At 40.3% G+C, this 17,695-nt stretch overlaps 1 protein-coding gene across 3 annotated transcripts in view; it reads left to right on the top strand.

The window, feature by feature from the left end:
• Positions 1 to 11,447, top strand: part of LOC113576453 (cadherin-10-like) — a 29,173-nt gene extending 17,726 nt beyond the window's left edge. For all 3 annotated transcript variants that reach the window (XM_027008521.2, XM_027008518.2, XM_027008519.2), the window contains 9 exons: positions 209 to 328; positions 1,339 to 1,506; positions 2,201 to 2,388; positions 3,124 to 3,377; positions 5,164 to 5,300; positions 6,265 to 6,383; positions 6,564 to 6,672; positions 6,964 to 7,215; positions 10,358 to 11,447. In XM_027008521.2, coding sequence (XP_026864322.2) covers positions 209 to 328; positions 1,339 to 1,506; positions 2,201 to 2,388; positions 3,124 to 3,377; positions 5,164 to 5,300; positions 6,265 to 6,383; positions 6,564 to 6,672; positions 6,964 to 7,215; positions 10,358 to 10,848 — 1,838 coding nt within the window. In that variant the 3' untranslated portion in view covers positions 10,849 to 11,447. The remainder of the gene's footprint in view (positions 1 to 208; positions 329 to 1,338; positions 1,507 to 2,200; positions 2,389 to 3,123; positions 3,378 to 5,163; positions 5,301 to 6,264; positions 6,384 to 6,563; positions 6,673 to 6,963; positions 7,216 to 10,357) is intronic.
• Positions 11,448 to 17,695: the final 6,248 nt, after the last annotated feature.

The raw sequence follows: 17,695 nt of genomic DNA, 5'->3' as shown, positions 1-17,695 counted from the left end.
GCTGGATTAACACCACCAGGATGTGTTTCATACACATAGTACTGGCTGTGAGACGTGGTATTATTATTATTATTATTATTATTATTGTTGTTGTTGTTGTTGTTGTTGTTGTTGCTGTTGTTATGAAATGTGTATATGTAGAATTGTAATTTACTTAGTAGTGGCCTATATCATTACCTATTCTGACCTCTTGGTTCATTTTTGTAAGGTGCATTTGTGATGAAAGTATTGGCTACAGATGCAGATGACGAATCCTATGGAAACAGTGCCAGGCTTGTGTACAGCATACTACAGGGACAACCCTACTTCTCTGTGGAGCCTGACACGGGTACATGATTATGTATCATCAATGTCCGCATAAGTCTGCTTTTATTTATCTGTTTATTTAGAGCCCAGATTGCTGTCATTTCATGTTGTATCTTTCTTGTGTACACTGACACAGCAGCAAGCTTCCTGCATTTTCACTTTATCCTTCATCCCTTCAGGCTGTGCTGTGATGTCAGGTGGACACCCTAATCCAAGCACTCTCTTTGCCTAAGTGAACAATTAGAGTAATTCTGGGCCAGTGTGTTGAAAGCGTGTTTATGTGAGAGTGTGTGAGAGGTCCAGTTGGACTACCTCACAGTGCAGGCTGTTGCATGCTTTTTTTATTATCCCAAATAGATGCTTGAAATGCTGATAGTTATTCTCTGAATGTATAAGGCTTAGGTGTTGTGTCCATGTTTTGATTCCTGAAATTTAGAACCAAATAATACTTAGACTGTTTTTTTTTTTTTCTACAATGGTGTAATAGAGCAGCCCACAACCTCAAACTGGTACATTTACCCATCTGCATGAGGAAGGATAAACTATGGAAATACAGGGTATAATTGCCCAGGGATTGATAAACTATGAAGATACAGGGAATACTTTTTCCTGTGGATGGGTGGATGGGTACCATGGAGATACAGGATATTAATGTGCCTGAGGAAGGGTAAACTACAGAGATACAGGCAGTCAGTTTATTGTTAGGGAACTAAATGGCATGTTAGAAAATGGCATATTTCAGTGCAACAAACTATACATTTCTGCTGAGACATTTTATCCTAGGGCTGCTAAAATATCTCACTGATGATCATTTATTTTAAAAAGGTTCCTCTCTCAACTCACAAAGTTTTCCACTTAATCAATGTAAAATAATTATCTAAGACTTAGATTAAAAAAATGTTTTTAGTTTAACCAGCGCTTACAAGGGCCTATGGTACAGTAGCATGCAAGCTATTATTTGAAAGTAATTTTGCACATATGGAAGCATGAACATAAGCAACAACATATGTGTGCATTTTTGTTTTCCATCAGGTGTAATAAGGACAGCTCTGCCCAATATGATTCGAGAGAATAGGGAACACTACCAGGTGGTGATCCAGGCCAAGGACATGGCTGGGCAGATGGGTGGTCTCTCGGGCACGGCCACTGTCAACATTACACTGCTGGATGTCAATAACAGTCCTCCTCGCTTCAATTTTAGTAAGTACCCATATTTGCATGCTGGACATGTTAAAGGCAAGTGAAGGAAAAATCAAACCCACATTCGTAAATCTCCATTTGCAAGCAATAGACTGAAATGAGCAGTGTTAGCAATAATCCACAAAAGAGATCTTTGCACTGCTGTTGAGTTCTACCCATGACCCTCATGTAAATACTCCTTCATGTTAGGGCTTATAGTGAAGAATGTATCCCAAACTCCAAATCTGGGATGTTGGTAAGAACTATGTAGAGGTGATCATAGCACATTTCTACATCTTACATTATGAACAAGGGGGATATTTAGAAAAGAATAAAGTGGGCTAGAGAGGGAGAGAGAGTGTGCTCAGTCAGAGCTTATTTAATTTTGTAATCCCTCCTTTTGCTGCATTCTTAAATCTAACATCAAAAACACACAAGCTTGGGACACAAAACACACACACACACACACACACACACACACACACACACACACACACACACAAACTAGAAAAATTCCAGTGGTTCATCGAAGCTGAAATTCTATTAAACACTGACCATAGTGAGGTAGCTTTGCTTTTCTCCTGAAACATTGGTAAAAACAAATAAATACACTCTGAAGCAGCCACTTAGAGAACAAAGAGTTCACTCGTACGCCTGACTGATTATTCAGTTTATTCACTTCTTCCTTGCTATCCTTCCCTGACTCCTTTTTGAGGTGTCTACACTTTGAACGCTTTTGAGTCAGCTGAAGTGGGATCCTCGGTTGGCTCGATCAAGGCAAATGATGCAGACACAGGCGAGAATGCAGAAATGTGGTACAGCATTCTGGATGGCGATGGGCAGGACGTGTTTAGCATCGTCACAGACGCAGCAAGGCAGGAGGGGGTGATCATAGTCAAGAAGGTGAACAGACGCATATCTCATGTTTCCAGTGTGACGTAAATCCACTATTTATGAATTCTATATTGTCCACAGGCTTTCCTCTTTTGCAGCCTTGCACACGTGTAGATTGACATATGAGTGCATGCAAGCACACTACTGGGTTGGAGGTGCTGAGAAAGTAATCTTTGAAATTGAAGCCATCATGTCCCATTAACTTTACAAAAGTGCTTAATTCTATTCACTGCCAAGATCTCCCTTATTTCCTTGAATATACAGAGATATATTTGGTTGGTGAAATCTGCCTCTAGCATGCCTTCTTTCTCTCCCTGTAAGGTCAGGCTTAGAAGCAGATTGGGCAGTTATTCAGACCTTATTGCTAAAATAGAAGCAGTGATAGATACTGAGGTAAAAGAATAGGCGGAAAGGTAAAAAAGAGCACCTCGAGTCACTAATCTGCATATAATTAAAGGAATGTATTAAGGCCAGTCATTTGTGCATTAACAAAAAAAGATACTTAACGTGGAAGAAAAGGAGCAGCGATAAGCACTATTCAACAGGAGTATCACATCATGGCTCAGAATTACAATAAGAAAAGTTCAAGTCCAACTGCAGTTAGGCAATGCCATTAATCCACAATCAAATGGTCTATTCCGGTCAAAGCTGAAAAGACCTAAAGAAGTAAGGCTGCCTTTTAATTTGAAAGGATATCAGACTCATACATATATCTCATCATTTTTCTTTTAACCTTTTCTTTAGCCCCTAGATTATGAAAGCAAGCGGATATACTCGCTAAACGTACAAGTGACGAACACACACCTGGACCGGCGGTTCAGTCACTTAGGTCCATTCAGCGACACAGCCACAGTCAAGATCACAGTCAAAGATGTGGATGAACCACCTGTCTTTGGACGGAGCCATTACATTTTTGAGGTGGATGAGGATGCGCCTCCTGGAAAATCCGTTGGCACAGTTTCTGCCCGGGATCCTGATGCTATAAATCACCTGGTCAAGTGAGTGAAGATGAAGTTAGTGAGCGCCACTGAGCCATACAGAAATAATTTGACTTTTCCAAAGTTCACAGGCTTGTGTGTTTAACGCTCTATTTAGCCTGTGCCTAAAGGGAGCAAGAGGATCACATACTAGATGTGAATACTTGTTTCAGATAATGAATTGTATAATGTAGATACCAAGTTGTAAACAAAACATAACATACAATAAAGAAACAAATAAACATAGGTTATTAACAAAATAATCACCTAACACCAAACACCTTACAGTAATCTGTTGTAGTCTTAGGTAACATGAGAAAGCATTCAAAAATGCACTCCAAGATGGTTTACTAGATTCCATGTTAGAGCAGCCCCATTGTCTAATTGAGGAGCCAGGCAACAACAACAAGGTTGGAGTGATTATTGGCACCTTAGTCACAAACCATATAACACCAAACTCAAACTGCATTACACCACCACTTGTTTAGAATATAATATAAAGATCATAATATAAAGATCATTAGTATAGTTAGTATAAATTAAAACAAACCATGCAATGCTCCATTTAAAGGACTTGTCTTGTCATATTCCTCATACTCTGTTCTTGTTGTTGATCTGATACCTTTGACTTGGTTAAATTGAATCCAACAACCTGTCCTGAAGGGAGTATGTGTTTATGTGCATGTGCTTGTAGTGTTGTATTTGTGAATGTCTGATTTTAAATGGGGAGGAAAAGCAAATTATTCATGGCATCTCTGCTGGTGATTTCCCTGTGGAAGTAGAGCAGGATGAATACAAACACTGTTTATCCAACCATCCCCCACCCTTTTGAATTCAATCCAACTTCTATAAGTCTCAAACTTGATGTGAAAGAGCCTGCATTGTTTTCTGTTGTCTCCTATCCACATATTCTCTCTCTCTCTCTCTCTCTCTCTCTCTCTCTCTCACACACACACACACACACACACACACTCACACATACATACAGAAAGCAGGAGATAAAAGAGAGAAAGGGATGGACTGAGTGAATAAGTGAGTGGGGTGGCAAGCACACATTCAATGAGTGAATGTAGAGCGCTGTCGCTCTGGTTCTGTAATGCATGTCATACTCTGTTGCATATTTAAATGTCAGCAGAATATATAAGTTGACATTGATAAATGGCTCTAATATGAATGATTTCCTTACCTTCCTTCCTGACAACAAAAGGAATAGAATAGTCAGAGTCATCAGCAGTTGAGCACTTTCAAATGAGCAAAGTCAAAATGTCACCTTATATGCTTCTGAATGTGACTGATATAGCCACTTCTAGGTGAAATAAATACCATGTAATCTTAGTTAACTAGTCTACTCAAGGGAAAATATTTTTAAATGAAATTAAATCAATGAACAAATGAATGAATGAATGAATGAATGAATGAATGAATGAATGAATGAATGGCAAAACCCATACACACATACAATACATACAATTACTGAAGATATAAAATGTTTTTGAGGCAATAATGAACTTAAACTTATGAACTGGCTTAAACCTATATTAATAAGCTTTAATACATATCTATTTGCTCACAATTATAAAGTCAAAACATATACATCCCAAAATGTATGACCCTTAAACTAAGTGTCTAAGTATTTATTTGATTTCATCCCAAATGTAGGTACTGTTTCAAATCCTTAATGATGAATGATACATTCTGCTTGCCTGTAATAGAAATGTGCACAAAAATCCAAAACTATGTGAGCCTGTTCTCTCTAGCAAATCATAACTACCTGCCTTGCATTCATTACGACCATTCTTCTGTACAGATACACCATCGATCGGCACACCGACTTGGAAAGGCTGTTTAATATCGATTCCAACAATGGCACCATCAGCATCCTGCAAACTCTGGACAGAGAGACATCCAAATGGCACAACATTTCAGTCTTAGCCACAGAAATCAGTGAGCAGTTTTTATATTGTTGATTTTTCCTTTCATCCATGAACATAAGAATGGACATTATGCAATTAACAGTAATATGCTTTCATGTTTGCTCTAGAAGAAAGGGAAAGGTCTAGCCAATTATTACATTTGAACAAAAAGCAGCTTAACTGAAATTTGGCTGTCAGCTGAAGCAGTGTTTATCTGAGAGCGCAAGTACAGTTTTGCTTTGTTTTGTTTTCAATAAAGTTCACACTTGCCATACAGTACAGTAGTATTTCCCCTGAGTTCAGCATTCTTCTTCAGTTTTGTATTATGAATGAATACCCTGCTTGCAAAGAAAAAAAAAAAACAAGATATATATCCGCTAGTAACTCAAAAGGCTCTAACAATAACTTTTTTTTTAATATCCAGTATAAGACAAATTAAAACTTTAGCAATAGAGCAAATCCACTATTGCCTGAATCCAGACATTCAGAAAAATCCATAAAACTCATTAATGTTTTAAGATAAACATCAAACTTACTCATGCTGTTTGTTGTATTCAATTACTGTACTCTATATAAGCATATTTGCTGGTAGTAATGCCAAAGTAAAATAAGGGGCTCTAGTCTGTATGTATTTGCACAGATATAATTATTCCTGTCATGGCTTTCTACTGCAGCACATTGGATTAAAAATAAAAACAATGGATATGAGATTAAAGTGCAGGATGCAATTTTTAATTTGATGACATTTATATCTATATAATGCAAAACTGAATTTATAGCCCTCTTTATACAACAGTCCCTCAGCTTCTAAGGACCACAAGGACCATTGTCTGCTTTATTCTTTCTTGGTCAGCTGTGGCCATGCATAAAAGAGTTAAGAGAAGGTCTAAGTTGATTCATAATGTGGAATTGCATTTGCATCTGTCAGAAAAATAAATAACACTTCACACATCACTGTCTAAGGTTGCTTATATAAAGTCATCTCTCACGTTCAGGTGGCTCCCTTCAAACTAGAGTTCCCGTGTTTATCAAAGTGCGGGATGTTAATGATAATGCTCCGGAATTCGCCATGTATTATGAAACCTTCGTCTGTGAAAACGTTAAAGCTGGCCAGGTATGAAATCTGTTTGACTTACCAGGCAAATATGTGACTCAGAATTTAATGTATTTTTATAACGGCATACTCTAATTACATATGACATTCTATAGTTGAAGTAAATGTTCAGAACTGCTGCATTTGAACAGTTACAAATATCCTCCTGTTGAAATGTGTTTTGTGTTGTCTGTGATGCAGCTCATTCAGACCATCAGTGCAGTGGATACAGATGAGCCTCTTGTTGCACATAAGTTTGTTTTCAGCCTGAGTACAGTGAACCCTAATTTCACCATCTTCGACAATGAAGGTAAAAGTTGCAAAGCAAAACACAGCACAAAGTGACTCATCTGAAGCCCTACATTGCATTTTAACCATAAAATAGGCAAATATCTTATTTTAACAATTAGGCTCACCAATATTCCCCTGGTGCGCTAAGTCAGAAAATCAAAAGCAGAGTACACATGACTAAGAAGGCAAGATATGAACATTATTGAACCACTTTGGTATAAAGCCAGACAAAGATCAGGCAGTTGTTTCCCCAGCTCTGATAACAGACAAATGGTCATTAATCCTGGCAACATTGCTGTTTACCCTGCAGATAACACAGCGCGGATATTGACACGCAGGGGAGGCTTCAGCCGTCAGGAGATGAGCTCGTACCTGCTGCCTGTGGTGATCTCGGACAATGACTACCCCATCCAGAGCAGCACCAGCACTCTGACCGTGCGTGTGTGTGCCTGCGACAGCCGCGGCAAAGTGCAAACATGCAGCACAGAAGCGTTGCTGCTCTCTGCTGGGTTAAGCACTGGAGCACTGGTGGCTATCTTACTTTGCATAATAATTCTGCTCAGTGAGTAATGCCTGTTCATGTTAAATAGCGTACACTGCAGATAACTTAATTCTTCACTGTCATTCACCTCCTACTATTTCTGGCTACTTTAAAATATATTTTGTCTATTTTTACAAAGCTTTACATTTTGTTATGATGCATTTTTGAATTGACTAAAGGTGGTATGAAAACTTGCTTGATATTCTAAGTTAACTGTATGACTAGGAGTAAGGCAAGCTCAAAATTACATTTTCTTTCCTTTTCACACACACACACACACAAAAAGTGTGATAAATGAATTTCAGGACCCCATTCTTATAGAACAAGCTTTTAAAAATGGCAAAGCCTGTAAGATATGGTTGCAACACAAAGAACACAAGCCTTACTTCCTAACTTGTTCACCCTTAAAACTGAATTAGACCATTTTTAAGTATGTCAGATATATCTTAGTCCATGTTTTCACAGTGTGTTCTGACCTACATCTCCTCTCTCTTTGATGAATGATGGAGAGCAATTCGCTTGTAAGAGGGCTCTGAAACTCATGGCCAGATAATCACAGGCATGCCCAACACCACTTCACTGCCTTACCATGCCAATTTAATTTTTTTTACTTCAATTTTTTTTTTTAATTGAAAGATTTGGGTCTCTGCTTTGGTTATATAATCAAACAAAGCTTATTATTCTTAATATAGCTACTATCAAATTATGTTAATCTGGTTTACAACATCTGCATATATGCACACAAAACAAAGCTATGGGCAGACTCTTAAGACTAAGAATGTTATTTAATCCGATACCAGTTCCATTAACTGTGGTGACAAAACACTTTAGAATGTGCACCTTTTTTCCTGATGTTATTTATTCATGCTCCTTTAATTTTCCCCAAATATTCTCTCAGACGAGGCAGGGCAAAACTAGGGCACCCCATTAAGACATTACTTCAGGTGATGCGTATAGAACTCTTCCACTCCTGCCTCCCTCTCATGCGCCCTGACTTAGGATGTGCAACAGAGAAGGAAAAAGAGCTTTCATTATTAAATGCTGGCAATTGACAGAAAGTCCTTTGTGTTCTGCCAGTCCCCTAAGTAGGTTGCTCGCTCCTGCCTAACATAATGAAGTACCATGTTTACCTGCTTGTAAGATAATGCAGGATAGGAAAATGCACCCAGCTTCAAACAGCATGAGTTCTTTCTGAAGCAAGGACCTAAAATATGCTGTTTTGATGTCCATCAAAAATAAATTGTGGATGGTACTTGAACAAACACCAATCATGGCTCACCCGAGATAATATTATTGGAATCAATACAAAGATGATTGCATAAATAATATAGTCATTGTATTATATGTTTCAAGGTTTGTAGAATTAATAAAACATTCCTTAACTTAATTCTTTAACTGACCCACTGCGCCCCCCTCCACCCCGCAAAAAAACCCAACAAACCAACCAAACAAACAAAAATAAACCATGTTGCTTTGACACATCATATATTAATCTGCTAAATTAGATGTTAGAATAGAAGACACAAGCAATGGTTCAGGATAGCAGGTATGCAGTTTCAGATCTGATGAACACTCATTTAGTAACCTAAATAGAGAAGCATGAAAATAGTATAACTGTACAGTGTGCATATATGTAAGAACTATACATAAATGAACATAATTTTCTTCAGGTGACATATTGTAGTCCATGTCAACTCATTATATTTAACCGACTCTCATCATGTACTCCATCTGGTGAGCGGCAGTAACTGTCACACATTTTATTGTTTCTCGTATCAAACACAGTCAGACCCACCATCTCATTTCCCGCTCTTTCTTGCTCTCTCTCTAAATAGCCCTTTCAACTAGTCCTTCATTCCTGAGTAGACAGGTTATAGCATTGAAGGTTGAACCTTAGCTTTTACGGTTCTTGAGCACAATATCATGACATCTGCTCGTTACTCTCTCCCTCTCACGCCAGTCTTTCTTTCTGACGAGCTGTCTAATTCAACTCTGCAACCCAGCACAGAGAAGGGGAGCAGTGGGCCATAACGAGAGATTGCTACCTTCCCCTCCAACCCCCCGCCCCAGACCTCAGAACAAGCCCTTCCCACCCTGCAGCCCTCTAGGCTGGGCAGCCCCCCTGCAGGGCCTCCTTCATAATTAACACCTGAGTGGGAGGCAGGGCAATCGCGTCGTTTACCTGCTGAGAGGAGAGAACAGGCACTGATCAGGAAAACAAGCTGCAAACAGGAGCACCTGCTCTCTTTTTTAGACAGACTTTCCCTATCTCAAATAAGAAATAACAAAAAACACTGAGTTTAACTATTAGCCCCATCCTACTTTTTATAAAAGTTCAGACAAAAAGCCCAACAAGATTTAAGTTGTGGGGAAAAAAAAAAAAAAACAAAAACTTGGAAAACCTTTGACAGGTTGGGCCTGGTCCAGCAAAATGAGCTCTTAAAAGCCTTGCATTCTGTAATATGACATGAGTGTTGAGTAAGAGAAGGTGAGAGAAACAAGCAGAATAAAGCTCTCCACCTTTTTTTTCTGAATCTTTAATTCTACGAGGTGATCGCTGCAGACACTACTAAGTCTTTATCAGCAACAGTATGGCTCTTTCCTCCTTCTATTCATGAGGATCATAAGCGCACGACACCTTTTGAAACACACTCCTCTGCATCTTCTGCTAAGCCCTCCGCAGTGTTATGGAGTGCTAGCTCCATTCTTATCTCCTCTCCCTGCCTTATCCAACCCACAGCCATGCGTTTCTGGCTCTCTAGCACCCCCTTTCTTCCCACTGCTGTAATGGAGCTCTCGCTCCCTAACTGATCTCGCTCCCTAACTGATGAACTAGTATTTCATATTGGAGGGCAGCCAATCATACCCTATTTTCTGCTTTTTGATCTGTAACTTTTTGACTTTATGATTTTCTTTTGTGCATATTGTTGTTTCTCAGGTCACTTACTCAATGAATGTCATTCTGGATTTGATTACAGCATTTTCCACTCTTTTGTTGCTATAGTGATCGTAGTGATCAGATTTCAATCTCTCTCCATATTCATTGTTCTTACTGTTACCCCTCTTCCATGCACAGAAATGCTTAGGGACCATAAAGCATTATTCATCTCAGCTGTCACCATAGTGATTGCAATGTTTTGTTTGTCTGTTCCTGTCTCCATAGTGATTGTGGTCCTGTTTGCGGCTCTGAGGAGGCAGAAGAAGAAAGAGCCTCTGATAATTTCCAAAGAGGATGTGCGGGACAACGTGGTGAGCTACAATGACGAAGGGGGAGGAGAGGAGGACACGCAGGCATTTGACATTGGAACGCTAAGAAACCCAGAGGTGATCGATACCAATAAAATGCGACGAGACATTATCCCAGAAATGTTATTCCCCTTCCGACGTGTCTCCCCCATAAAAGACAACACAGACGTGAGGGACTTCATCAATAGCCGTCTTCAAGAGAACGATTCAGACCCCACAGCACCGCCTTACGATTCTCTGGCTACCTACGCCTATGAGGGTAATGGCTCACTAGCAGAATCTCTCAGTTCTCTCGAGTCAACAGCAACTGAGGGTGATCAGGATTTTGATTATCTTAGTCACTGGGGCCCACCATTCAAAAAACTGGCAGACATGTATATAGGAAAAGAGACACACAGAGAGACTTAAAGCCAAGTTTTAACACTGTACTGGGTATTCTGATTCATATCACTACATGAACTTAGACCCACACTTTTATGCAGTTGTGTAATCCATTTAGAGTCAATGAAGACCTGAAAGTCAGCTACTGGAAACCTTTCATACAGAAGACAGACTCTTTTCTTCTTCTCCGCATTCTTCTAGTACTTCTTGCTCTTTCTCTTTATCTCTTTTTTATCCAGTAAAGATGCCTTTGAAATTTAGGAATTTGTTGTGATCAATGGTGTGAACAATGTGTTTTGTATCTTCAAACAGTGATAGCAGCTTTCTATACTATTGATGTTTATTGCTAAATAAATGGATGAAAATAATCTGATTATTAGCTTAGATTTTATTGCAAACCATGTCTACAATAGATACATGTATAATATGTTTTACAATTATGAACATAATGTAAACTCTTTGGAATCTTTGTTTAAGAGGATGTGTCCCAGTGAAAGGTTTGTATGGATTTTGTCAAACTGTGCATTCATCTCAGCACACTGAATTAGATATGTATAATGAAAGGTGTAATCTTGTAGAGTAATGACCATAAACTCTTCATGTTGTTTGGATGCTGTCATGTTGTTTTATACTGTATTTATATTTTTATACTTATTTTGATAATAAAGTTTCGAAAATCACTTCATACCGTTTCCTGTATTCATTATCAGTTCATGCTAAGATGACAGAATTGTTCATATGAGCTTAATTAAAGCGCCACCACCACAGAAAAAACAGTAAATGGTAGTGAAAAAGTCTTTTGAATGCACTGGCCTATAGTGAGCAGCTTTACTATTTGACCTTGAAGAGTTTGAAAAAAAAAAAAAAGATTTTGTTGGATAAAGCAGCTGTTAACATCATTTCTGTGATATTTTCTTCCTTTTACTAAAATGTGAAAAATAGTTGACCTTGAGCCTCTTTCAGGGGATGCTGCAAATAGAAATCCTCCCAAAATTAATGTTTTTATTGCATCTAGTCAAGAAAATAATATCATTCATGCAGTGAAGCTGGTTTTTGTGTTATATCAGAACCCTTCTAGTTATTCATTTGTATGAATACATTTACAGTTCACTTGGTGTCCTTTCTAAGTGTCTCCATAATTCAGCACATATATTTTTCTCATTATATTGGAAAATCATGTTTTACCAAGGTTGAACATTATGATAAAAACTGTAGTTTAGCAAAGACAATAACAATCTTAAGCCACTGAGAGAAGCAAAAGTAGAAATAAAAGCAGTTATGCTTACACCTGCACATAAAAGTGTTACCTATTCCTTCTTTAGGAAGAACATTTTTCATCTTCCTCTGATACATTTTTCAACACTGTCCCTAGATTACTAAATGGTGTGACTTCCATTTGCACTTCAGCCACATGGAAACAAGCTGTGCTGTTAAAAAATAAAATCCCAAATGGCACAGTTTTCAGTAACTTAATGCAAAGAAAAAAGTTAAGAGATTTAACAGTACTGTTTGCGTGAAATCAAAACTGGAATTTTAAATCTAGAATCTGGAAAACTGGAATCTTGGAATCAAAACCAAGATCAACTGGAATTTTAAATACTCGCTTTGAGTTGGGTTACTATATCTCTGAACATTATGAATATAGGATAGCAGGACAAGTTATGTCTACCGAAAACCTATTTTTTCTACATTTAGATTTCTCTCCTTGTCTGTGACAATGTGATGTGAAGGGCCAGGCAGAATCAGATGCTGGAGGATATGAAACAGGAGCTTTATTAGTGTTCAACTCTGTGGTAGCTGAATAAACCAGGGTCAAAACCAAAAGAGCAAAGTAAGGGGGAATCCAAATCATAGAGCTAGAACAATCCATGTCAAAACCAGAAGAAGCATCCAAAACCAGGCAGTTAATCCAAAAAAATGGGCAGGCAAAAATCGGCAACGGGAAATACAAAATCAGGGTAGGGTACACAGGAAGCTAATCAAAGAAAAATAATGCTCGATATGCTTAGAGAATCTAGAGGAAATACTTCACAATGTATGAAAGCTTGAGATAGGCTTATATACAAAATCCTCTGAAGATACAGGTGAATTCAGTATTCTTGTGATGATCATTTGATTGAACATCCCTGATTGACTGAGTCATTGGCTGGGTGACAAACTGTCTGCTGGGTAGTGTAGTGTGATAGCGGGTCAGGCAGCTTGACAGTACCCCCCTCCAAAGAGTCCAGGATGGCCACGACGACCATGATGACCTCTTGCCATCACGGCAATCCTCCACAGGAAGGCAGAGAGGGTGACTCCGCAGACGAGGAGTAGGCTTGTCCGGGAATCTTGTGTGGAAGTCCGAAAGGAGTCCAGGATCCAGTACATCACAGCAAAGGACCCAGCTTTGTTACTCAGATCTGAACCCCTCCCAGTCCACCAGGTATTGTACTGAACCATCCCTTCTCCTGGAGTACAGAATGCGGTGCACTGCATATAACAGAGCAGCGTCTTAATCAATAGGCTGATGTGGGGTCTCATCTGGAGAAACCTCATCCAAAAGACCTGAAATAACAGGCTTGAGAAGAGACACATGAAAGGATCCCGAGATACAGAAGTGTGAAGGCAGGCTCAGTTGGTATGTGACCTAGCTGATGTGTTTGGCTACTTCAAATGGGTTGATATGCTTGGGGCCCAGTTTGCAGCAGGATCCCTGCTTACAGAAGTCCCATGTAGATAGCCCCTCTGTGTCTGTCTGCTATATCTTTGTATCTTTGTAGGGCATGTTTGATACATTGGTGTGTCTCCTACAATATCTTCTAGCTATGCTGCATCCACTCATCCACAGCAGGAATATCATCTGTGATAGAAGTCTACTGAGCTATAGGGGATTGGTAACCTAGAATACAGGGGAGGTCAGTGACGAAATCCATGGTGATGTGAGACCAGGGTCTTTCAGGTACAGGAAGTGGCATGAGTTTTCCTGCAGGGAGAGTCTTAGGAGTCTTGCTCTGGCTGCAGATAGAACATGATGAAACATATCGGTGACTGTCGCTTGTCATACTCTCCCACCAATACCAGTTAGACAGGACCTGACGAGTATGTGTTTCCCCCAGATGGACTGTAGCGAGGGAGGAATGAGCCCAGGTTATTAGACAGTCCTGGCAAGAGGCAGGTACTTAACATTTGCCCGCTGGACATTCTGTTGGGATGACAGTGCCTTGTGTGACTTGTTCGATTTCTTGATCTATATTCCACCATATAGATGCCAGATGCACCCAGGTAGGTAGAATGGTTTCTTTATCACCAGATTTCTCCTCATTCTCCCCTAAATGAATACAGGACAAGGCATCAGCTTTCATATTGCATGTTCCTAGATGATACATAACCATTAAGTTAAACCTTGAAAAGAATAATGACCAATGGGCTTGATGGGATGATTAGCCCCCCCACCCCAGCCAGTGCCTCCACTCCTCCAAAAACAGTTCACATTCTCCTATACCATAGTTTTGTTCCACCGGGGATAATTTACAGGAGAAATATACCACTGGGTGTAATTTAATTTTGTTATGTCTCTGAGAGAGCACAGCTCCTACACCGATATTCAAAGAGTCAGCCTCTACTACAAATGGGATTGTCGGATCAGGATGTCCAAGTGTGGGAGCAGTGGTGAAAGCCTCCTTTAATCGGATGAGTGCTTGCTCAACGTCTTGATTCCAACAAAGCTTGGTTGATGCTCCTTTTAGGAGGGCTATGAGGGGGGCCACTATACTGCTGAAGTTCCTGATGAAACGTCGATAAAAGTTTGAGAAACGTAGGAAGCTCTGGAGCCTCTTGACTGTAGTAGGCACCAGCCAATGGAGGATGGCTTCTATCTTTTTATCATCCATTGTGATTCCCCCATGACTGACTACATATCCCTGGAAAGTTGTAGTAACAGGAACTCGCATTTCTCCCCCTTTACATAAAGTCCATTCCCAAGAAGAGTCTTCAACACAGATCTCATATGTTGTACGTGGGTCTGAAGATCGGACGAGTAGATGAAGATGTCATCGCTATATGCAATAACAAATCTCCCTATTTCTTCTTGAAGGACATTGTTGATGAAGGCTTGAAACACAGACAGAGCTACACTGAGACCATATGACATCACTTTGCACTCATGGTGACCCCTAGTGGTAACGAAGGAGGTCTTCCACTCATCTCCCTTCTTTATACGTATAAGCTTGTAAGCACTACGGAGGTCTAATTTAGTGAAGCATTTTGCCTCTCGTAGTTGCTCCAGGGCAACAGGGATGAGGGGTAGTGGGTATGCGTATTTCTGGGAGCTCTGATTGAGATTACGATAATCGATGCAGGGGTTAAGGCCACCATCTTTACAAAGAAGAAGCCCGATGCCAGGGGGGAAGTGGAAGGCTGAATGAAGAGTTGCCTCAGTGCTTCATCTATATACTGATCCATGGCTTTCTCCTCCACTTGGGAGAGAGGATAGATGTGAGCCTTGTGTAATACAGCTCCCTCCAGGAGTTCAATGGAACAATCATAGGGATGGTGTGGGGGCAACAAGGTAGCTTTCTTTTTACTGAACATGCTAGTGAGGTCCTGATATTCTTGAGTAGGGGAAAAGACTTGGTCATCAGCAGGACTCTCTGTCGTTGTGGATCAGAGTTTAATCGCGGGTAAGGTCAAACAGTCCTTCTGACATTGAGCAAACCACTGAGTTATCTCCTACTGGGGCCATGATATGCTTGGGTTATGTTGTTCAAGCCAAGGTAGGCCCAGAATAACTGAGAATGACGAGGCTTTTAGGACAAGAAATGAGACGAGCTCAGAATGGAGTGCGCTGGTGGTAAGTTTTACAGGTGGAGTGCGGAGAGATATGGAACCAGCCCTGACTGGTGATCCATCCAGAGCAGCCAGGCAAAGGGTCTTGGGTAAAGGCTCTACTGGGATATCCAAATCTTGTACCAGACAGGCATGTATGAAGTTGCCCTCTGCCCCGGAGTCAACTAGAGGACGGAGTGTGAGATCCAACATAGACGGGTGGCATAAATGATTTAGCTACCATCCTTTGCTTGGGCAAGACCACTACTTGGGTTTGTGGTGTGGGAGTCGTGCCACCTCTATGACTAAGTGACACAGATCTGTTGGGTCAAAGATGACCATCCCTGATAAGATGACACAATGAGCCAGAGTAGAGACACAGACCCTCTTGGAACCTGCGCCACCTCTCCTCTTCGGTTAAGCGAGAGAAATCACATTGCATTGGCTCCACCATGTGTTCTCGTCTAGGCTCTGATCTATTACTGGGATGGGGTAGGTGGAACGAGTAATACTGGCTCTCCATGGTCTTCATTCCTGAAGATAACGATCCAGGCAGATGGCAAGAGCAATAAGTTGATCCAAACCAAGCTTATCATCCCAGCAAGCTAGCTCATGCAATACCACCAAATTTAGACCGTTTCAGAAAGTGACAATTAAAGCTACATTGTTCCATCCGCTACCAGCAGCCAGAGTGTGGAACGTTGCATAATCAGCTATGGAATGGTTGCCTTGGCATAGTTTAGTGATAAATTCCCCGCATGCTCTTCGTTCATGCAGGTGGTCAAAAACTGCTTTAAATTGAGCGATAAACTCCTCGTATGACAATACGATGGCAGTAGCACAGTCTAGTGCCTTGTCTGATAGACAAGAGGTAAGGAATGAAATCATTTCATGGCTAGAGCAGGGTGGAATACTATTGAAATATATGGAGCATTGTAGCAGGAAACCCCAACACCTTTCAGGGGAGGCATCATATTTCTCAGGTTTACTCACGGGGAAGGTTGGTTGAGTACTGATGACAACGGCAGCGGATAACAGCGTTGGGATGAACTGGGCTATCATTTGTAGCCTGGGGGTAAGTTCTTTGAGACACTACCCGAGTTCAGACGTTTGAGTCTGTTGATCCGCCTGTTGTTTGACGATCATGTCCATTGACCACGTGAAGTCCTCAAGCACCTGTTGGTGTTGGTTGAGTAGCTGACCTTGGTTGGTAAGAGCCTCCTTCAAGGCTTCCAAAACTGCGATCTGCATGAACGTGAAGTATTCTGTGGTGGGCCAGGCAGAATCAGACACTCACGGATATAAAACAGGAGCTTTATTATTGTTCAACTCAGTGGTAGCTGAATAAACCTGGGTCAAGACTGAAAGAGTAAAGTAAAGGCGAATCCAAATCATAGAGATAGCACAGTCTTTGTCAAAACCAGAAGAGCCATCCAAAACCAGGCAGTAATTCTAAAAAAGTGGCAGGCAAAAATCAGCAATGGGAAATACAAAATCAGGGTACGGTACACAGAAAGATAATCAAAGCAAATAATGTTCAGTATGCTTAGAGAATCTAGAGGCAATACTTCGCAATGTATGAGAGCTTGAGACAGGCTTATATACAAAATCCTCTAAACACAGGTGAATTCAATATTCTGGTGATGATGATTTGAGTGAACGTCCCTGATTGGCTGAGTCATTGGCCGAATGATGAACCATCTGCTGGGTAGTGTAGTGTAATAGGGGCTCGGGTGTTATGACACTGAAGTGGTTGCATGATGTTTATATTTAACATTTTAATGTTGTGTAAATGTATTATTCTGTTGCCTGCAGCAATTCATCACTGTATTACATGGGAAGATCTACATCAAAATAAATTCTAGCATTTTCTCTTCATAGATATTACATGCAATACTAAATTCGTCAGCTTTATAAGATTACACAAAGTACTACATTTTACCAACTGTCAAATTCTGGCACTGTTAAAGATTGTGTGTGCATGTACATAATTCAGACACTTCAGGGAGGGAGGAAGGGCAGAAGAGAGAGTGAGGAAGAGGGTGGGGGAGACAGAAAAATAGAGAGT

This window comes from Electrophorus electricus, chromosome 14 (genome assembly GCF_013358815.1).
Source record: "Electrophorus electricus isolate fEleEle1 chromosome 14, fEleEle1.pri, whole genome shotgun sequence".
NCBI lineage: Eukaryota > Metazoa > Chordata > Actinopteri > Gymnotiformes > Gymnotidae > Electrophorus > Electrophorus electricus.
The sequence above is the reverse complement of the archived record's forward strand: the minus strand, read 5'-3'. Positions and strand labels throughout refer to the sequence as shown.